This window comes from Phasianus colchicus, chromosome 16 (assembly GCF_987193195.1).
Source record: "Phasianus colchicus chromosome 16, bPhaCol1.hap1.1, whole genome shotgun sequence".
Lineage (NCBI taxonomy): Eukaryota > Metazoa > Chordata > Aves > Galliformes > Phasianidae > Phasianus > Phasianus colchicus.
Genome location: NC_143451.1, coordinates 13,382,093 through 13,404,058, shown reverse-complemented (window position 1 = coordinate 13,404,058; position 21,966 = coordinate 13,382,093). Strand labels below are relative to the sequence as shown.

General features: G+C 44.6%; 1 protein-coding gene across 7 annotated transcripts; it reads right to left on the bottom strand.

The window, feature by feature from the left end:
• Window positions 1-805: 805 nt before the first annotated feature.
• Window positions 806-21,035, bottom strand: SNX8 (sorting nexin 8). 7 transcript variants are annotated; one of them, XM_031606456.2, is made up of 12 exons: window positions 19,244-19,332; window positions 18,404-18,485; window positions 11,851-12,041; window positions 10,336-10,453; window positions 8,588-8,709; window positions 7,962-8,042; window positions 6,874-7,034; window positions 6,352-6,484; window positions 5,210-5,278; window positions 4,244-4,393; window positions 3,704-3,853; window positions 806-3,331 (listed from the first exon to the last, which is right to left on the bottom strand). In XM_031606456.2, exons 2-12 carry the CDS (start codon window positions 18,435-18,437, stop codon window positions 3,218-3,220), a joined length of 1,323 nt encoding a protein of 440 aa, XP_031462316.1. In that variant the 5' UTR covers window positions 18,438-18,485; window positions 19,244-19,332; the 3' UTR covers window positions 806-3,217. The 7 variants fall into 7 exon arrangements, with proteins under 7 accessions (XP_031462316.1, XP_090007926.1, XP_031462314.1 ...); XM_090151800.1 differs by lacking the exons at window positions 18,404-18,485; window positions 19,244-19,332 and adding an exon at window positions 20,856-21,035; XM_031606454.2 differs by lacking the exon at window positions 18,404-18,485 and having other exon boundaries at window positions 19,244-19,349.
• Between the last annotated feature and the right edge of the window lie 931 nt (window positions 21,036-21,966).

Genomic DNA, 21,966 nt, shown 5'->3' with positions numbered 1-21,966 from the left:
CCTGATACCTCCATGATATTTGAGACACAGACAGAAAGACTGGAGGCCTTTTCTATCATTGTTATTTTTAAACACAAGAGAGTCACCATAAGCTCCAGCACTACGCAGAAAGCTTCCACTCGAGAAGGCACATTAACTCTTTGGTGCAACATCTTACAGGAGCAGCAGTACTTCGATAGGCAGCTCTTCAGTTATTCTTATAGTTTGCTCAGCACTTATTGCAACCCACCCAGCTACAGCAACGGAACAACAGCTGAAGTCTTGTTCTCACCCTTGCGGATAGTCATAGTTTGCTGCTGTAAACAGCAGCACAGAGGCAACTAGTTCTATCCCCTGTACATTGTAAATAGGATAGATAGAGAACTGAAGACAACTCAGTTGATTCCCTGCTGCATTCCTCTAGAGCAAGGACACTGTAGACAGTAGGACCTGTCCGCAGGCCTGACATCTCTCAGCAGGACCAAAACAGTAAAGAAATCCCTCAGCTACTGACGTAAATATGACACTGCTGTTGGCACACTGGTCAGTCTCCCACACTGAAGGTTTGAAAATGAATGGTTGTATGAAACTCTGGACAAGAGCTTGACAGTTCAGTATGAAATGAACTCAGAGTGCCATTAGCTGTATCAGCTTTGAGGATACCAGCCTTCTGTTTTCTAAATAGTAGATGAATTAAAAAAAAAAAAAAAAACAAGAAAATCCCACTTCAAAACCACTGTCCTCAAAGAGGCAACAGCTGACAATGTAATAACAAGTGTTTTCTCAGATAACATAATTCCAGTTTCTTTATAGAGGTTGTGTGGTCTGTACATTGGAACTAGAGAATTCTTGCTTGGAAGAATAGCAAACTCTTTTCTTTTGTTTTTAAAATCTGAAATTATACTTTGCACTTCTCAGTTAGGGGGAAAAAAAGATGTTTCATTGCAGAGAACTTGCCAAGTAGAAGCTCACAGAGCACACCCCAGTCAGACCAGATCTTCCTCTGGCACATACAGCATTTTCTCAATTTGCTCACAACTTCAACAATCAAAGCTCAATAAAGGAGGATGGGTACTAAGACAAAACAGGTCACTGCCTATAACCAGCCAGCAACTTCTAAAGGTAGTAGGATGAAGAGCACTTAAGAATACGCTTGAATGTTTTTTACATTTACTACGTTCCCAGTCAACATAAGGTCAAGCAAGGAAGGGGGGAAAAGAACCCAAACAAACCCTACCTGCCCCTTTTGTGCCATTCTTGAGATGATGCCTTATTTGCTATTTTACTGTAGAAGCATTTCCCTCCCCAACCAGTTTTGCTCTGGTTTGCAAACAGAATCTCTTCTACATCACTTTGGAAATCTTCAGGAAAGATCCGTCACAACCATTTCAGTTAGTGGACCAGGGCAGTGCATAGGAGGAAAGACTCAGAAGAGAGTTAACATCTGAATTGCTATAAAAAACTCTTGATAGTGTATTCTGAACAAGGTTGTTAAATAAGCACCCTACACACTCCTTAAGGCCCAGCACCCCTAAACTTCACCCAGAGAAAGTGCACTTTCCCTCATACTGAAGGGGAAATGGGGATATGAAACTGGGCAAGTAGCTTATTATCTTGCTCTTGAATCTAACTCATAATTTCCACCTGGTTGAGGAAGATCTCTTGTTGCATTTAATTTTCTAAATAAAAGACACACAAAAAAAAGCCTTTTGTGATGGGAAGATTTAAATCTATTTCCTGCTACTGAGGAAGTTCCCCAAAGGGAAAATACTGTAACAGTTCCAGTTTAACAGTGAGCATTCACCCTTCATAACGTGCTTCCTTTCTACCAAAAGAAGAAAACAGTAAGAAGCCAAGTGTCAAGCTCCCCTTTGGCAGCTCACTTGGTCCCACAAAGATAAGTTAAGGGGAGTCCTGATCACACTGAGTTTTGTTGTATACGTTTATAGTTTCTTCACTTATCACTTTCTCTGGAGGATAAAATTCCCCCTAAAGTAACATGACACACGAGTTCTCCCCCTGCCATTTGCCTCAAGAGGAAAAGTCACTGGAGATACTAAGCGAGACATGGAGAATAATTAGTCCCTTTATCACTATCAGATATCATCCTGAAAACCCCATTACTGAGGGCTGTGCTATTTCTAGAGAGAAAGAACTGCCACTGACATTGCCTTCTCTTCACACACTCCAGTGCCATCCAGAGCTGGAAAAGACAAATGCAGTAATTTCCAATAAATACTGATTTCTGCTAATCCATTTTATCAGCACTGTGTCCCAGCCTACCAGCATAACAGGATCCTTCATTTCATACTGGACCAGAGGAGACACCAGCCATGGGGTCACAGCTCTCCCACAGTCCTAAACAGCGACTCAGGAGATGGATGTCAGAACCTCCAGGAGAAATTAAACTGAAATGCTGTGCTGTAGCTGTCCAGCTTGGATAACACAAGTAGATTACAGTCAAGGAGTGTCTCATTCAATTACGTTCCCATTTATGCCAGGCAAACTCCTCTAGGTTACCCAACCCAGTCATCTTCAGCCTAGGACTGAATCAGATGAGCAAGTCCCCAGGCTGCCCTGCCACCATGAACTGAATCAACACTGACATACACTGTGCTGAGCCTCCATGGGAAAAATGATTGTGCTACAGCAGTGCTGTCCTGCACCCAACCACGTTAGTGACCCCAGACACTTTGTTCATATATTTTGCTTTAAGATTTAGCAGTAAGAATTCAAATCCAGCCAACTACCCATGGGATGGCTTTCAGCTTTCCTTTTCCCCACATGCCTATAACACAGGCCCCTCCCAAACTTAAAAGGAAATCCATATCTCCTCTATGAGCAAGTGCTTCAGATATCCTGTTTATCTCAGCACTTCAGAAGCTTCTCAGCATGTGTGTATGTGCAGATAAGCCTTCTGGGAGGACAGTTAGTACAAAATGCAGAGGCATCAGTGATAACACTGCAGCACCTACAGCACCATGCCACTTCCTGACCCCACAAAGACAGTCTGCAAGATAACGAAAATCAGCTCTGCCCTAGAGCATTCCAAAATTAAGAGTGTCTTTTTATCTGTATGTTCTGCCCCACATCCAGTCTGTCTAAATCAGAGAGCAGCTCAAAGCAGCAGTATTTAAAAAGAAAAAAAGCTGTTTGGAGGATTCATTCTAACATCTGGAGGTAGAGGTCCGACCCCTCCCTTGATTGCACTTCTTGCTCACGGTAGGTACTCGGAGTATTAATTGGAAAAGAAGTTTCCATCTGGAGGTGACAATGGTGGAGTTGGCATATTGCTAGATCCCACGAAGAGGCAGCTCAACTTCGGCTTCAATTCATTCCAAACTTTACTCATCTGTCAGTAGAAAGGGAGAGAACACAGGCAGGAGAACGAGGTAAGGTAGGAACTCACCACTCTTTTTTTTTTTAGCATCAGTTTCAAGATACCCAACAGCACAACACAAGTTTGATAGAGCACTTTGGAGAAGTCCAGCGTATCTCTTTTCGGTGGAGCTATAATGACTTAACAGGAATCTTTCTTTAGAAGGGTTACAGGCAAGCCTTGATCCTCACCCCTCATTGAAAATACCTTAGATGACTTTTTAATAAGTTATGAAAAATCCCAAATGGATTGATCATTAGAGGAGGAAGACTCACAGGAGAACACAAATCAGTTCAAAATTTTCATTATTGTTTTGGGAAAAAGGGCATAGGTCAAAGAACTCACCTCTTTGTGACCCTGGATCTGGGAATTGACAAAGGCCCCCAAGATGTGAGATGTGAGGGGCAGATAGATATGGATGAGCTGTGTCTCCTGATGCAGGCAATACAAAGAGAAGTAATTCCGAAGCTCCATAGTTAGGATGGCATTTTCTTGCTAAAAGAGAAGGAATTCTGTGAAACACAATGCCAGGAAGAGAGTGCTAAGGAGATCCGTTTGCAGCAGGAGAAAACAGTATTCCTCACCAACTGGCAATTCAAACACGTAACAGGAACCTAAAAAGGCAGCGTGTGCAATCATGTGATATGACAGCAACTGCACTTTCCATCACACAGAATACTGCTTTCCTCATTTCCTGAAAACGTCATGTTGCCAGAGAACCAGTAATAAGTACTGGTAAATAACTGAGGAAAACAAGTGTGCTATCCTTGGAGCACAGCAGATAGCTCAAATTACTCAAGTATCAGCTACATTTCCAGGCTAATGGCTCTTTGCAGATATGACTGAGCTGTACCACTCTCTGCTTTCCCCATGCATCTGCACTACCTCCACAATTCGAGATTCCAGTTGCTCCACTGATTCTGGTTCTTTGTTCTGCACGGTGGCACTCATCATCTGCTTCTTCATCATGCTGTACTTATGCAATGCTCGCTGGTGCTTGTGCAGTACCCCCTTCTCATGTCTTTCACACAGGTCCTTTATAGAGGAAGAGAAGCAAATAAGAAGTAGGTATTGAGTGGAAGCAGGGCATGGTGCTAAGGGACAGCAAGCAGGCAAGCCATTTACATCAGGAATACAAAGACATTGTCATGCTTAATATATTTCTATGCTGCAGATATTTTTTTTTTCTTCTTAGGAGGGTAAAAATGTTAGCTAAGAGTTCAAGAAACAGAAGTGCCACTTAAGCTCAGTGGCACAGGTCCAAGCAATCCAGAACATCACTTAGGCCAACATTTTGCATCTTATCAGACCACTTATCTTCCGTGACCTTCTCAATATTAAGTGCTGGCAATTAACTGTAGTAATAGCTTCCCAGTGCCCTTCTATTTTAGTCCCAGCATGGGAACGTCAGGAGAGGCTGCCAAGTACAGTTTCACTAGGTGCTTCTAAAAGAAGTGCCTTCGACTGAGAGATTGATATCAAAAAAATTCTTTTGTTTGTGGTTGAGCTCACAAATTGCCTCCACTGACAAAACATCTCATTCACTGGTTTACTCAAAAGCAGTCAAATCTGGAAAAAGGTTGGCTGGCCCATGCAATTCAAGCAGTCAGATTTCTGAATTCCTCCCAGATGTGTTTGCCATTTGGCAACATCTCATCACAAGAATAGCTGATCAGTAAGGCTATGCAGCTAACTAAGGCTAACAGCCACTCCCATCCCTCTGCCATATCCCCTCTGTGCCTCCAAACTGCCCTCCCAGACACTTTTCCATCTTGTTGGCATCACACCTTCTGAAGAGCACAAGTTTGCTCTAAACAACTTTTTCACTGGCAGAAGAACAGCAAAGCTCACTTTATAGGACTGGAGTAAATCCAGGAAAAGGTTCAGCTTCTCCACCACATCATTCTCTTCCTGTTTACCCTAGAAAACAAGGAAAAAGTACATTTTATGTAAGACTGGCAAGCACCAACATCACAGTTCTTCAAATCCTTACTCCATGCAGGCCCTCCACAGTACTCTCTGGGGCATATCAGTGCTTACACAATTGCATCAAAAACCTTTCAGACATAACAGTAATGCTCAGTCTCCAGCACGCAGAACAAAAACCCGAACTGAAGTGAGAACAGCTATTTCAATTGACTGATTATTATAACCAGAGCAGTTAGTTTCCCAGTGCTGCATGCCAGGCCTTTCAACTCTCTCTGCCTCAAAATTTGTTTTTGTAGGCTCCTCCAATTTTTGCCTTTCCTTCTTATAAGACAATTAATCCATTAAATCTATAAATACCTGCATATTTCCCATAATAGTTCATACATCAGAAAGCATAAATGAGACACCAAGCTAAGTTTGACAACTTTTTTTTCCTCCCATTTTACTAAATACTGCCTTTTCTTCCCATATCAGTAGAGCTCTCTGGAACAAACTCTAGAGAAAAAGACTGGTCTGACTGATCTACATAAGCATGCTGAATATTTTAACACATTGAGATGAGAAGACGAAACTATTACTTTTGCTTTCCAGCCTGTCACAATCTCACATCGTTCTGTCATTATTACATTGCACATTCACACAGGGCACTTCTGTCTGAATGATTCTCGTGTATTGTCTAAGTAACATGAACATCAAAATTTGATTCAGAAGTTCTGGATTCTCTGCAGCAGGTAAATAACACAGAACACAGGCCTTTTGGACAGCTCAGTACAGCAACACAACTGCACTTGTCCAATAACCACCTAAAAGGAAAAAAGAAAGCAGGCAGTTCCCTCCTTTCTTTTTCCCCATTATATTCTTTCCCCATTCAAACAGTCCAGCTCTTTCATTCACACCTGAACAAGCAGGCTGGTGGCTGAGGATGCAAGCTTGGATTACAATCTCCCTTTTAACTTTTTAAATATCTACACCTGTAGAGCTCATGATTCAAGATGAAACATAAGACAGCAATGCACCTTCCTCATTATACAAAAAGGAACACACACACAAAAAAATGAACTCACCTGCTGCACAGCCTTATCTGCCAGAAGTGCAAATTCAACAGACAGACCCTTCAAGGCCTGTTTCAAAGTCCCCCACGTGTTGTTATTCAAAGCAGCCCAGGAAGGAAGAGGTGTAGTGTCTGAGCCCAAAGCACTAGGAGAACAGAATTAATGATTAAGTTTAAGAAACAAACTCCACTTGGTAGATGCACTAGTTTGCAGAAAGCAGTTCAGAATTTCAAAGAGCTCACAGCACAGAGGTACTACTGCACAGTCACAAAGACATTGCCAAGTATATTCTGGAAGGAGAGACAATATAATCAGCACCCAAGTGTCAAAGTATTGCTATTTATTTCTGTTGGTCTGTGGAATGCAGCCCAGGTTTTCTTATTTTTCAGTTAGGAAAACTTGATTAGTGCATACAGCATGCATTCAAACACACATTCTTACTAGATCACTTGCAAGTAAACCTCACAACAGCTTTCAGTTCCAAAGCAACAGGAGAATCGTTCACATGAACAAATCTTATTTCACCCAACCTACCTTAGTTCCTTCCCAAATATGAGGAGATCTGAGGCATTATCAATGGCTCGAGATGCTATCCTCTCTGCACGGTCCCGGAGCTTGTAGAAGCTGTTATAAATATTCCGGATGAGCTCCCTGCTGGCAGCAAACTGGGCCTGTATGTCAGCTGGGAGGAAGTCCTGAAGAAGCACAAGGGACATTACTAGTGGATACACGAGAGGCATATTCACATACCACAACCATAGGTGCACCAGACAGTTAGGAGAGAGACAAACATCTCTGGCACTCTCTCCCCCCATGCTGTGACAACCCTGGAGAGATCAGTTTTATAATTTAGATATACACATCAGATGTCACACAAACACCCCCAAATCTCAGAGGCAGAAAGAGGATCAAATACAGATACCAAAATGCACAACTCTACTACACAGAGCAGGAACTAGGAGGTTTCCAGTTCAAAAATTCTGATCAGAAGCTACTAATAGCTGCCAGCACTGCTAAGGTGAGCACGTACTGAGAGTTCAAATAAGTTCTTTCTGACCTGTGGATCACCAGTAGAGCCTCAATTAAGCTTCAATTGCAAAACCTTCTGCTAGCAGTACCTGAACAACCACTTCGAAATTGCTCAATGAACAGTGAATGTACACTGAAAGTTCACCACAGCACCAATCACTTGGGGATAAAGAGATCAATGCAGAACTTCCACCTGACTTCTCTAAAGCAATCCAAATTACTCTCCCACAGTGAAAAGGACAGAACGATGACTTGAACACAAGACAACATCAGTCTAGACATTAGATCTTAAATCATGTGGCCTGGTGATTTGTTTGCTATGCAAGTACAAGTATTCACTAAAAATCAGGTTCTGAGCAGGATTTGTTGTCTCATGTTCACAAACCAGCATTTAGGTAGAACTACCAGGCCTTCAGGCTCAAATATTTATTTCTGTTTCCTAAGAAATTAGGAGTTTGAAAGTCCTTCCAAATCTGAAAACAGCTCTCTCCTACCTAAGAACTCTATCACTAAACAAACACCAGAACTGATCCACCTGGAAAAGAGACACATTTAAATCAGCATTAAACGAAGTAAGAAATGTGTATACATACCTTGGCTTGGGTGGCCAATCTGCAGGTCAGAAATTCATCTCCCACTCCCTGCACCAACTCTCTTAGTTTATTCTGTACATCCTAAAGAAGACACAGTTCTTTCATGCTCATTTGATTCTAAGGAAAGTAAGCCTACAGAGGACTCTCATATTGTAATAATAAGTCACAATTTACCAGATTGAGCTTTATTCAGGCTAACTTTAGTTCGAGGGGAATTGCCATTAGTATTCTCCTAATAACAGTTACCATTTTCAAAATATTGCATTCCTGGCATCAAATGAACTTACATTCCACTTTCCAGCTACAAAAGTATCATAGAATTATTACAGAATTATAGAATGGCTTATGTTGGAAGTGACCTCAAGGATCATCAAATTTCAACTCCCCCATCACCAGCAGGGCCACCAACATCCAGATCTGCTACTAGATCAGGCTGCCCAGGGCCCCATCCAGCCTGGTCTTGAACACCTCCAGGGACGGAGCATCCACAGCCTCTCTGGCTGAGAGAAAATGTTTCTCATCACAGAGAGCAACAACATGTAGGTCAAAAACAACTCTGAACTCTGCCCAGGAGAGCAGTGACAGGAAGGTGTGCAAACTCAGATTTATCACCAACAAATACTCACTGAGCCACTGAATGACAGAAAGAGCTTCAAGAGCACATCTTCTGAGAAGGGGGGATGTCGAGCCACCAGGTTTATAAAGCGCTTCAGAGCTCTCCTCCTTGATTCTATGAATTCTCGATCAGCTACAGGAAGGAACACCAAATTTCAATTAATAGAGCACAAAATTACAGCTGCTCATAAAGAAAAAAAATAAAACACACTGTCCAGTAATTTGCTCATACTTATAAACCTTGCCGAAGCACTTGAAGAAAACCAAAGAATGGTTCAACTGTTCCCTCGAGTGGTACTTCATATCTCACTGAAATATCCTGCATATATATTCACGTGTTTATTTCCACAGCACAAGTCAAGTTAGCAGGTTAAACAACTGAGTCTAAGACCAGAAATAAAGAAAGGGTTGGGTTTATTCAGCTGCTTTGCCAATATCTGCACTTATCTTTTTCCCAGAGTACTGAAAGTGCCCTGGAAATCTACATTTCAACCTGCAGTACATCCATCCAAAGACCTTCCTTGTCCAACTGGAAGGAGTTCAGTTCATCCTCCTTCTCAAAACAGGAAGGGTTTCAATCTGGTGGCAATGCAGTAAGGCTGCACATCAGAGATCCCAGCATCTTTGCAGGAAAGATGAAAGAAATTCAACTAAAATAAATCTGAAGGAGAAGAAAGTAACATCACTTTCTGCCTTAAAGTTTTGGACTACATCAGGACTGTTCTACTAGCATTTGTTCCCAAACAGTGCTATCAGATTTCTTATAAGACATCTCACATGTATGAGAAGAAATGCTCCAGTGAACACAGAGAAATATCAGCACATCAGAAATGCTAGGAAATAAGAAGAGACAGGTTTTATGTATTGGAAACATCTTTCAAGCATCTTCTCTCTGCTAAGATAGATCAGAAAGGTCACTTTGTTTACAGGTGTTGCATGAAGCAGAAATCCTGGAAGTCCCAGCGGAGAACACTGAATCAGGCCAACTTCAGAGATTAGTTTTCACAACCTCAAAAGAAAGATCTTTACAGTTTGCACTCCATTGTAAAGCATGACCATTGGAAGTTCCCAATAGTGTTATTTTGTTTTGTTCTGGCTTACTACAAACCCATTTATCAGCTCCTTTTTACTGTAGCAATACCTGGACTCCTCGACTAAAATCAATTATTTACAGAAACATTTTAAACTTAAGAGTGTGGGCAGGAGACAAGGCAGTGAAAAGCTCATTCTTCCACAGATAAAGCAAAAAACAAGGTAGGATCTTATACAGTTGTGCAACATTTTAAATAACAGAAGTTTAAAAATGGTGCCTACAAAAATGTTTGAGAAGGAGCTTTGATATGCCTTTTGTTTTGGGTTACTTCATTGGTTTCTAACAGCTACAGCATACCTGAGTGAAATGACATCAATTCCAGCCTTTTTTTTTTTTTTTTTTTTTTAACTTCTAGTTACCTGAAGCAGATTGACAAGCTTCTTCTTATAACAGGAAAAAAAAAAATAAAGAGGGAAATGGTCACTTAAGGCACTTGGTAATCTGCAAGGACACCTTTTTGTAGGTAAGCTCCAAGTGTGGTTAGTGTTGCCATAAGGCTTCTGTGTGAGGGAACGCTGCAACACACAATGTCCTGCTGAAGCTGTTCACTTAACATCAGCGGGCTGCCAGTCCTGAACTGAGCTCTTTCAATTATTTATTTTCAGTGATATCATCTTGATCACACTCACACAGCAACTTCCAGACAAAACAAAGACCCAAGGTTACCTCCCAGCATCCTCTTTGGTGGAAGCGCTGGCACCATTCGATATGGGAACTTCTGCAGCAGCATCTCATGGAACACCACAAAATCATTATACCGCCTATAGACCGAGCATTTGAATCTCTGCAATAGAGGAAGAGAGAAATAACAACTTTAAATCAAACCAACAATCCAGGCTGGACAATCAGCAGCACTTCCATAACTTCCTAACATAAGCTGCAGAAAAGAAAAGAAAATCACACCCAGAGAGCACAGAAATGAAATATTCCTCATTTCTAGGGGGCTGTGGTAGGAAGGTGGTAGAAAATACTGCACTGGAACAGCTTGTAAGAAAGACTACACACGACTCTACATTTTCTTACCACTTTTGCTTTGCACATCACCCACCACTTACAATGTCACTATGCATTTTCAGAAGTAAAGTAAGGAGGCAGATAACTGGAGCACAACTGGAACAGCCCCTAGGGCCTCGCTCTGTCTGATTTGAAATCTGATGCTGATTTGCATTGCAGTTCCTCGATGAAGATCAAGGGCAAGTTATTCTACTTCCTGCAGAAGCATCTACAGCTAGAACTGAGAGGGATGAGAGCAACTGAGATGAGTTGGTAATGGATTCCTAAATTCAAAACCTAGAGAGAACCAGCAGAGTCCTTCCAACCAGTATCTTGCAGTCATGGGCAAAAAACACAGAGTCCTCAAGAGCTCACAGAAACATTCCTTCTGTTTGCCATTTCTCCCGTACAACAATCTTTGATGATCTTCCAGACATTAATCTAAAGCCCTAAATGTCACCACAAATAAGTGATGCCAAATATGTACAACAGTTCGATTGCTGCTCAGTAACTGCTTTTTTTTTTTGGTGGCCTAGGACACGCAAATTGCTCAGTCTACTTCGAATGGATTACTTTGTTGAAAAAAGCCACCCAATCTACTGGAGAGCTATTTTACTGTCCAATCCATAAAAAGGAAGAGATGCATCAACTCCAGCCTTTGCCAACCCCGCGAGAGGAACCTACAGGTCAGGATTAGGACAAGGAAACTGGAAATGACCCTGACTGCAGAAGGATTTTCTGTTTCTGTAACTTTTCTGTTTATTAAGGATTTCAGTTTAGCACTGCCAATATTATTTCTTCACAAGTTCTAAATAGTCTGAAACACAGGATAATGGAATCACTGATTTTTACAGAATAATGGAATCATTGATTTTTCAGTTATACATCTGCTTTTGTACAGAGCTCACATTGCAGGTGTGTCTGGTTAGCCAGTAACCTGAATATTACCCTGTGACTTTGCAAAACTAGCTGACGATGCATCAGACCTCAGCTAAGACGACGTGCCACACTGCAGAAGCACTTGTCAAGAAGGCATAAGCCAGTGCATTTAAATCCACCCAATACACCCGACCTACCCAAACCAGCATCATCCCAAAGAGCAACTCAGACAGAACTTTGCCAAAAGCAAGTGCACAGAGATTCCTCAGAGGACACGATCTCACTGAAACCAATGCTTGCTCACATTACCTTGCTGGAAACTTCATATTCCACATGTTTCAGAAAAAGACCTTTCTTCTCAGGTATGAGCTCCACCTGCACGCTATCCTTGCTCAATAGCTCTTGCAGGGTGTGGGGAAGCAGCAGTGGATTTCCTGGGGGTGCCTGCATTAGGAATTGTTCCGATTCCCGCGTTTCATTTACTGGAGGCTTCGCAAAATCTGAAAGACAAAAAGAGATAAAACAAACAGTCCAACAGATCTTGAGATGATACAGCAAAAGGAAACTTCAAATATTCCGTTCCCTCTCTCAGAGTTCCCACAGTGGTGCAACACCACCAGAAGAGCACTCGAGCCACTCCTCCCCCAGGAGGCTATGCTACTTCCCACACGTTCGAGACATCGGTACCTCCCTCTGCACTACACCCAGAAGCACCACCAATTATATCGGGTGAGGAAGCCATCTCTACTAAGCAGAAGAATCACAGGCCAAATTCATGCCGTGATTCAGCTCGGAGGCCTGTGTTTCCTGTCTGTCCAGCTCCCACCACAGCAGGATCTGCCAAAATGAATGAAGCCCTGGCTCAGCACTTTTGGATCCTGCCTAGAACAAATCGTGGAAGTAAAGAAAACGTGTTATTTTACTGCTCTACAGAAAGTTATTACATTCATTTCACATGCCATTACAAAGGAAAGAGACACTTTGTTTGACATAGCTATATTAAATTGTATGACAGTGTGCTGGAGCGTGCATGATTTGCAGTAATTTACTATGTCAGTATGTTTAAGTTCAATAGCAGCAGGAAACAGATCCTAGCAATGTTTATCAACCCTAGAGTTCCTCTATTTCAGCAAGCTCAGGCAAAATCTTACAAATGCACAGACTCTATTGCTTGTAGATAAACCCATCCTGTTTGGTTTTTATTTTGTTGAGTTTGGGGGTTTTTTTGTTTTCCCCACACACTGAATTCAGCCATAGCTGGGCAGCTTTGGTCAGAGAGATCCTAACTAATTCACAGCAAGACACAAAAGGGAAAAAAGGTGGCTATAACAATATGGTCATAGGAGAGAGTGCACCAAAGAAGGGAAAAGGAGGAAGATTTGGAGTGCTCTCATTTCTGAATGACCAAACTGAAGTCCACTCTCTGAATTTGACTCCATATTTTACATGATTGAAAGCAAGCTCACATTCTTCTACAAACCAATTCTTTTTTTTTTTTTTCCTACCCATTTTACACACAGGAGAAGACAGAATGTGGATATAATCCTGGAATCTATTCAACCCACACCTGGGTTCTGCTCCCCTGTCTGGAACAGATGAGCTGCTTCCTCTCCAAATATGTCTGTCTAAGAGAGATGGTGAGCAAGCCCTTTTACAAAGCAAGTTTCATTAGTGGATTCAACCCTGCTGTGGAGCATTAACCATTCCCTCACCGCAAGCGTGTAGAAGTTGCAGCCCTTTATAAACACATCCTAAATGTTGACAACACGAGAAGACAGTAACTACAGAAGCAAGAATCTCCCCTGCAAACTTTGATACATAGTTGAAAAGGTTGGTATCTGCCTTAGGAGGTCCTTCAAGAAGACACAGATTCATAACCTCAACTTGAAAGCCCTGATTTTCTCCTAAGTGTTTCCCACCTGTTTCTCCATGTGCTCAAGGCTCTGGAAAAATAGAGAAAGCAGGCAGCCTCCAACTCCTCAGATATGCAGCTTCAGTCTCTGTTCTGTAGAAGGGCTCAAGGAGTTCAACCCAAACCCAGGACAAATGACCTTATACCACACGTCTTGTCAGACTTCAGATTCCTGCTAACGTGACTCAGAGAAGCAAGTCTTAACACCTGTGCTTTAATTGAATAATCACCTGTTAACCCCACCTACAAAGAGCTTCTAAAAGTTCCAGTTAATTGCCAGAAATCTGTTCTAAAAAATACATGCTAATTCAAGCTGATATGGGACTCTGCTGGATAAAAAGTTAGTATATCTATACTACATTTCAAATAGATGCTGAACTGAGAAGGAAAGGAAGGGAAAAAAAAAAGAGAGCTCAGGACACAGAGAGTAAGGCAAATTATTTCCTAGTGTATTAAAACCCTCCCTCTAATATCTGATGGTGCTGCAGGGTATCAGCAGCCATGCTATCAAGCAGCAGCACCAAAAACACATGCAGAGAGCACTATGAAAAGCACAAGGCAGCCTCGCTCCTGGAGCAGCGGTTCTCCGGCTGTACGCCCTGGTAATTCGTGGTCTGAGTTGCTCATTCGCATGACTGAAACGCAACGTGACGCAGGAGGTTTGGTTATTTCTGCCATGCAGGCACACATGCTTAAACAGAATTCCACGGCTCAACCACTGGCTCACATTTCAGAGGAAGTCACAGCAAACAAGTCTTCCAAAAAGGAGCTGGTCCAAACACAACCCACCTGCTTCTGAGAGCAGCACGGATCTGCACCAACGCGACCCTCCTGCTGCCTACTGAGCCTCTCTGCCTGCCTTTCATTGCCCTGCCGGCCAGCTGCGATTCCATGGCACCCACTGCTCCCTGATCAGGGGCTCAGCATCAGCTGATGAGCAGCCCTGGTGAGAACAGATCTGGACCACAAGAAAGGACTTACAGAGAAAATACTGAAGGCTTCGTGGCTATCCTTTAAGTCCCCGGATCTGCTGCAGGACTCAAACTGTGCACCACCTGATGCTGAGAAGGACTCCCACGTTTACCACAGTGAACCTCACACAGAGATCAAGACATGACGTTCCTTCACTTGATATACTTTGCCAATTTATTCCTTAAATTTGTGTTCTAAAACTCATCTACAGGAAATACCTTCTCTTTATCAGCACATCCGGTCTTCCCGAAATGCTCTGTAGCTTCTCTACATCCCACCTTGTCCAAATCATACAAATCAGATAACTGTACAGAGTGAATAAATACACTTTTAATTAATAACATGTCTTTCATATTAACAGGACAGCTAGCCAACGTGAGCTTGCACCCTCAAGCACTGGTCTGAGAACAGGACAGTTACTTTGGAGCTATTAATTTGTTCCAGAAAACACCACTCCAGCATTAACATTAACCCTGCAGAACAACACACTGCAACCATTCAGCAGCCCGTCCCTCACCCTGCTTACTGAAGAGTCAATTCACAAACAGCCTGGAGAGCCCTGGCCAGAAATGGTGGATAATACAGGCCAGGAATGGTGGATAATAGTGGGAACTCATTGGTATGAGCTCCTGCATTCAAGCAATAAAAGGATTTACACACACTGTAACAAAACACTTAATGCTTCCCATCACGCGCTCTGCTGGAGAACAGCTAATTTTGAAACGTTCCCTTTCATCTCAGATCATCATCTAGCAAAGTTTATATACGTAGAGCTGTAAATGAACACAGAAATGAGGTAGGGAATGGTACCCTGGAACACAGGGAAGCAGATAAAATGAAATGAGCTCTTTGTGCAAGCTATCTCTCAGCCACAGCAGAGCTTTTCAATCTGTTGTCGATAAGACACAGGGAAGCAGCCTGGGGTAACTGAAAACAATTTGATATCAAAGTTAGAAGGAAAATACATATGCATACATATACAAACAGACAGAGAGCAAAGAGACAAGAAGTAGAAGCTTAAGGAAGCGTTTAAAGCACAGCCTAGTTTTTGTTTGCTGCTGCCCTGTACGTCTGGTAGCCCTTGGGCTGAAAGGGCACAGGGAACAATAAAAAAGGAAAGCTGTGCCCCCCCATACCACGCATTTTGGGCTCCAGTCAGCACCCAGAACTCACCACTCCATCCCACACCAGCAGCCTCCACGCCACCCTACAACCCGCCCTGCACAGCTGTGCCCATCTTCCCTCCCTGCTGGACTGCAGGCAGCCAAAGCTGGAGGGTTTCTCTCTGGATTGCAGCTGACTGCCACATGCTGCTCTTTATCACACTCGGGTGCTAATCCACTCAATGTATGAGACATGCTTAAGTAGAAGGTGCCATGGAATCACTAGTTGCATGTGTAGCAGTCTGACTGTAAGGAGAAAGGAATGTTAAAGGGAGGAATGCCTTCAGGAAAAGTAACTGCTTCCCTGCCGTTATCACAGCCACGGCCTCAGGGGCAGAAGGCAGCAGCACTCGGAAACAGAGCCCCAGCAGTGTGTATTTCTGTGTGCTGACACCTCACATTTCCACCTGGCAAAATCGCAGGCTCCACCACGAGCTCCCGGGCAAGGCACACTTCAACAGCAATCAGACATCAGCACTTCCCTTCTGCCTTCTCATGAGAAGCCTCAGGAGCTGTGGAAATGCCTTTCCCCCAGCTGTGCCCAACACATTCCTCCCTGGTCTGAGAATTCTCTTCCAGTGTCCATCCCAGCCCCTCCAAGAGCACTGCCACTACAGCAGTAACTCCCTTCCTTTTTGTTTTTTATTTTTTATTATGCTTACACAATCTGAAATCCCCTGAAAACTAAAAAAGAAAAAACAGAAGTTCTAGGGGAAAAAAAAAACAAAAACAAGAAAACCACCTTTCTTCTTAAGGCCTCAGATATTTTTAAGACTGAGACAACTGTACACAACTCAGTTGTTTCTGTATTTCAAAGGAACTTTAAACCACATCATTCTTACTGGGAAAGGAAAAAGCCTACTTTGTCCAATAAAAATGATCGACAGATCTGTAGGTATAAGGAAAGTTTCACTGATTAACAGATGGTGCAGCTGCAGACCAACAATTTGGTTGTAAATCTATGCTGCCCGCTGCCAAAACAAGACAAGATAACAAGTACGCGATCAGAAACGACACATAGGAACACAGGCTCCAACATTTTACTTTCCTCCTTAAATTCTCCAGCTTCCTCACTCTGGATATCAAGCATGTGCTCTGTGCTGGCTGCTCTGGGCTGTTTTTTCCTCTGTTTTGAGGGCTTGGGGGCAGCTCTCTTGTTTGCTGGCTGGTTTTTGTTTGATTCCCCAACTAAACTTCAAATTGTTGCTTGGGATTTGGTGCAAGAAAAGCAGTAGTGTAACAGCTCAAAGACAGTCAAGTGAGGTTATCTAAGCTTCATTTAATAACTTAAGTGCTAGCATTTCTGCATTCCCCTACAGCCATAGGTCTCTAATTGCTTATCACTATCACATAGTGCAGCAGGAGGAAAAAAAAAAAAAAAAAGAGAGAGAAAAAGCAGCAAGTTATCTCCTTCCAATATCACAGAGTAAATCTGTATGCCAGACCAGAGGACCAACTTGGAGCTTTGTGCCCTGCTCCTGTAACCATGCTGCTAGATCAAGTGAATTAATTAAGTAATTTCCCAGTCTGGGAACACAAGGAACACATTTCATCTCTGAGTCAGCCACAGAGAGGAGCTGCAGCAGACACAAAGTGAGATGGAGCTATAAATGTTGAAGAAGTAACAGGATTAAGGGGGGAAATCCATTGAGGAATTTTTACAAAGACTACAGAGATAAAAGCCAACCCCTGACTAGCACAGCCTTCAGCTCCCAGCGGAGGACTGAACTTTTCTCCATCTTCACGCCCAGCTCTAACAAAGAAGTGTGGAGGTGTGAAAAATGAGACCCAACTAACAAGAACAGATGCAACCATTCTGCAGGAGTTAGCTTTCAGGAAGCCATGAGCCATTGCTATGTCCCATACAAATTCACACATAAGTTTTATACACGGACAGTTTATTTTAACCATAAAACTGCCACGTTTCCACAAACACCCCTGTCCAAGGAGACCCTGTCAAAAGAAGTTATCTTTTGCGTTGCAAAACTCAACCCAAGTATTTAAGCACTGTGCCACTCCAGCCACGCCACTCTCTGGATGGTCTTTTTCTCTTTTTTTTTTTTTTTTTTTTTAAATATATTTTTAACAAGTTCATTCATTGTGTTGAAATGCTCCCATCCTTTTGTACCGACTCCTTTTCTATCTGCCACATTGCCCTCCATTGCTCTGTGCCAGCCCACTAAAACTTGGCGGTTCTGAGAGAAAACAGAGCAGTTGCACTCAAACTCTGCTATCTGCAGTGGGTGCAGCCTTCCCCCCAAGCCTTGTTGAAGCTGCACACACAGCAGAAGATCTACCATCAGAAGAGAAGGAGCAGCCTCCCATCCCAGCCAGCACAACCGCACGAGTTCTCTGCAGTCACTGCAAAACAGGCTCAAAAATTAGCATGAGCCAAAAAAAATTTTAGAAGATCAATACAAGCAACTCAGCAGAAACGACTTCATATACCAGCCATTAACTTTTTTTTTCCTTCTTTTTTATGCCTTTAAGATACTTCTAATCCTGCAAATCAAAGAATTTGCGTGCCCTGGTCCTGCTAGAACACTCACTGACAAACTGCTGCTCCCTGAAGAAGTTCAGCACGGCTGCTGGCTTCCCTAGATCTCCAATCCCAAACCAGAACGCTGCAACCTAAACAGATACCTCCTTTCACAGCATATTCCTCTTCCACTGCAGTCATCAGAGCTCGCTCCGTGTTCGCAACGTAACCTCTTCCTAAAGAAAGCCACGTTTTCTAAGGCTGAGCGGAGCAGCTCAGAACCTCCGCCTCACCCTGCCGAGCTCCGGGAGCAGCCGCAGAACCGCACGGACGTACCTGGGGGAGCTCTCTCTTTGACACAGTAGGACATTTTTTCCACAAAGGCTGCTGCTCAATGTCCCAATATCTTACATCAGCCCTGGACGGAAATATTCCAAAATAACGTATTGATTTACGAACCCGCGATGAGCACCAAGAGCACCAGAGGCCCATCAGCACAATCCTCAGCGCGTTCCCCGCTTCGATTCCAACCACACCGCCTCCCCTGCGCACACAGCGCTCACTCGTAACCCCTCCTTCCAGAGGACGGGAGCAAAAAGCTCTCAAAGCAGCGCTCCGGAGCAGCGCCGTGCGGTGACACCGCGTCTCCCCGTGCCCGGGATCGGCCCCGCCGTGGGCGCAGCGCGGAGAGGCGCCCAAGCCTCGGACACAGCGCGCAGCTCCAGGCGAAATCAAGAAAGTCACCGCGGCAGCGCCCGGCCGCGTGGCTCCGGGCGAGGCGGCGCCCCGCGCAGCTCCGTTCCCCGCCCGCCCCCCAGCAGAAGGGCTCAATTAAACGCGGCGCCCCGGGCCGCCTCCCGCAGCCCCAACGGTCGCTCCTCCGCCCCGGGCCGGGCGGGACGCGGCTCGCTGCGCGTTCCCCACCCGCGGAGCGGAGCCGCCCCTCGCCCAGCCAACCAACGGCGGGCGCTGCCCAAAGAACCCAGCCGGAGCCGGGTCCGCCCGAGCGGCCGCCGCCCCGGGGAGAGAAGGGGAAGGCGGCCGCGTTTTACCTCGGCTTTCAGCGGAGGCGGCAGCCCCGACCGCCCGCCCCGCAGGAGCCCCGTCGCCATCCCCGAGCCGGCGGCGCTCAGGAAGGGCCCCGCGGCGCCGACCGCAGCCGCCCCACCCCCGTACCTGTGCCGACGCCCGCGCTGCCCGCGGACGGGTCGCCGTCCATCGCGGCCGCAGTCATGTGAGGCCGCGGCCCGCCGGGCGCCCTCCCCTTCCTCCGCAGCGCCCGCCTGTCAGCGCGGGCGGGGCCGGGCCGGGAGGGGGGCGGCGGCGGCGGGGCGCGTGGCGGCGCAGTGCCGGAGTCCTTCGGGTTGCAGATCTGCGGTGGGAGCCGAGCGCCTCAGCGCCACAACGCCGCGGCTCTGCTGAGGTGACCGCGCCGCTCCGCGGGCAGCAGTGCCGGTGCAGCACCGCTCGTTCTGAGCGTAACTGTCTGCTCCCTTGGCACGATTTGAGGCCGCCTCGTCCTATCGGAGAGGCTCCTCCTGTGTCGGATATGGGAAGAAGCTTTGGGATTCCACATCCCTACCTGTGATCGCACTCCTGACCTCAGTGTAAATGACCCAACGTTGGCAGTGTGGGGGTTCATGGGTGTAACACAGCCCTGATGCTGCAATCAGACTATTCTTTTTTCTCCTGAAAACTGAAGAAGGTGGTTGTAAGATGGCCCTTCCAGTCGCACAGTGACAGGGAGGGCAGGCCGTGCTTCACAGCTCCTGGCAGACGAGATGCACCAACACAGCGTGGTATTTTCTTCCCCGGAATTACCCTTTCCCACAGTGTTTCACTGCTGCTGCCACTTGGTCATGCCCTTCAGACGGTTCCTACGCTAAATATTTTATATATTATGAGGGATTTAGATACTTAGGAACCAAAACATTACTGAAGATAAATTGCTTTCTTTTCCCCCTCAAAGGAAAAGACAACAGAGGCACAAATGTTTGGAAGGATTCTGTTTTCTTCTGGGATCCTCACAAGGGATGCAGGCTGAAGCTGTGTGTAAAACAAAAAAAGCATGGCGCTATTTAAGATGAGAGGCTCTTCAAATCGTGTTTATACAGCAGCTGAGGGCAGAGTTTTGCATGCTCAGCACTTCTGGAAACTAAGCACTGCATCATTTTTTTGCCCATATAGCATTTTTTTGAGAAAATGAATGGAGGAATCAACATGTTCCTGTGTAACTACAGATCCTTGATTGTTCCGTACTCTAGCTAATAGCATAACTATTTATTTGGTATAAATAAGGCATTCTATCTGCAAACTGTTTTTGCAATCTGTGGAAGGAGTCTTGAAGAAAAATACTGTGAAAGAAATAATCCAATTGCTGAAATAATTTTTGACAAGGAGAGAAAGACTGCTTGATAAAAGTTATTGAACCTGTCCCTATGTATTGTAAGCACAGCAAAAGCTTCTGGAAAACCTGTAGCATAAAGAAACTATCCATCATCAGAAAAAGGATAGGGCTGATGTTACTAAGTTGCAGGCAACAAAGTTCACATAGAAGTACAGGGCTACCTGAGGCCCAGGTCTTGCAATGGGTCATTCTGTGCATTTCCTATCAGTATTAGGTACAATTTCATATAGTTCATAAAGATAAGAGCTTGAACACTTCTTCAGAATTCAGTTTAGGAATCACTGTTTTCAGTTCTGTCATTCTCAGGTCACTTGCATACAGTAAAATACATAAAGCTTTGACAGTTGTGTTACAAAAAGCCATTTCTGACAGACTTCTTACCCCGATTTTCCCACTGATTAGGATTTTTGTGTGCAATACGTGCAGGAAGAAACTTCATCTGTCAGCAAAAAGCTCTACTTTAAAAGTTGTTCCACTCGCCCTTGGATTGCTGAGTAAGCACTGGAAGACAAGAATAACAGTGAGATAGCAGCACAGGGACTGAAGGGAACTTTCAATAGAAGAAAGGAAATGGAAGGAAGGAAGGAAGAGAAGATAAATCAAAAATTGCTGTAAAGTAAGAGAAAGTGCAAATAGATGACAGGAAAGGACCCAGCATTTAAATTTGCTAATAGCTCGTAAACAGGAAGAAAGGTAATACAGAAAATTCGCCTGTCCCAGCAATGCAGGCAACTGTGAAGAGCTGTGAAAGCTGAGTCACAAACGTGCCATTGGAAAAGCCGTGTAATCTTGAGGATCCAGCTGGTCCTCTGGAGTGCTGCATGTCCTCCTATCTGGAAAAAAAAGCCATGCTTGTGAGGGCAGGAGAGGCAGCAGCTTTTCCCTTACTTTCACGCATCAGTGCTGCTGAAAATCAGGAAGTCAAAGTCTAGCCAAGCGCCATGACATAGCGGGCAGAAGTGACCGCAGGGCGCCAGTCATCGTTTCCACTCATAACGCTGCCCGCGGCTTAACGAGGGAACAGACGCTGACAGCACCCAGCCGAATTTGAACGGAGCTCGGCTGACATCGTGTGGCTACCTGATAAATTACAAAACTAGTTTTTACCAGCTTTTTTTTTTCTTTTTTTTTTCTTTCACTCAGGATTTTATCGAAGCTTGGAGGGTGCTGCGCTGTAAGCTACGATCTGAACTCGAAGTTCTGACCGCAGCACCCGAGCTCCTCACGACGCTTCTATGCTGACAGTCCGCACCTCAGCGTCTCGATGCTTTGAAGCACGGTGCTGGGGCACGCAAAAAGCAGGATCAGGAGCTCATCTCAGGAGCAAACCGAGATTAAATCTTCCTCAAGAACCGCTCTGAGCCTTTCTCCCCTAAAGCCGTCCCTTAGACCCGATGGCATCAAAGAAAAGCTGCAGGTTCCCTGTGTCAGTTTGGATGTATCAGCACACACCGAACGTATACGTATTTCTGCACCAGCCTGATGTCTCCTC

Bases quoted from the DNA above. Each gene is read 5' to 3' on its own strand.
- SNX8 (XM_090151800.1), bottom strand. From the start codon at position 20,913: ATGAAGTTTCTTCCTGCACGTATTGCACACAAAAATCCTAATCAGTGG. The intron at 7,035-7,961 runs GTATGTATACAC...GTGCTTCTTCAG, and splicing joins GATTGGCCACCCAAGCCAAG to GACTTCCTCCCAGCTGACAT. The intron at 5,279-6,351 runs GTGAGTTCATTT...CTTGTTTTCTAG, and splicing joins CAGATAAGGCTGTGCAGCAG to GGTAAACAGGAAGAGAATGA.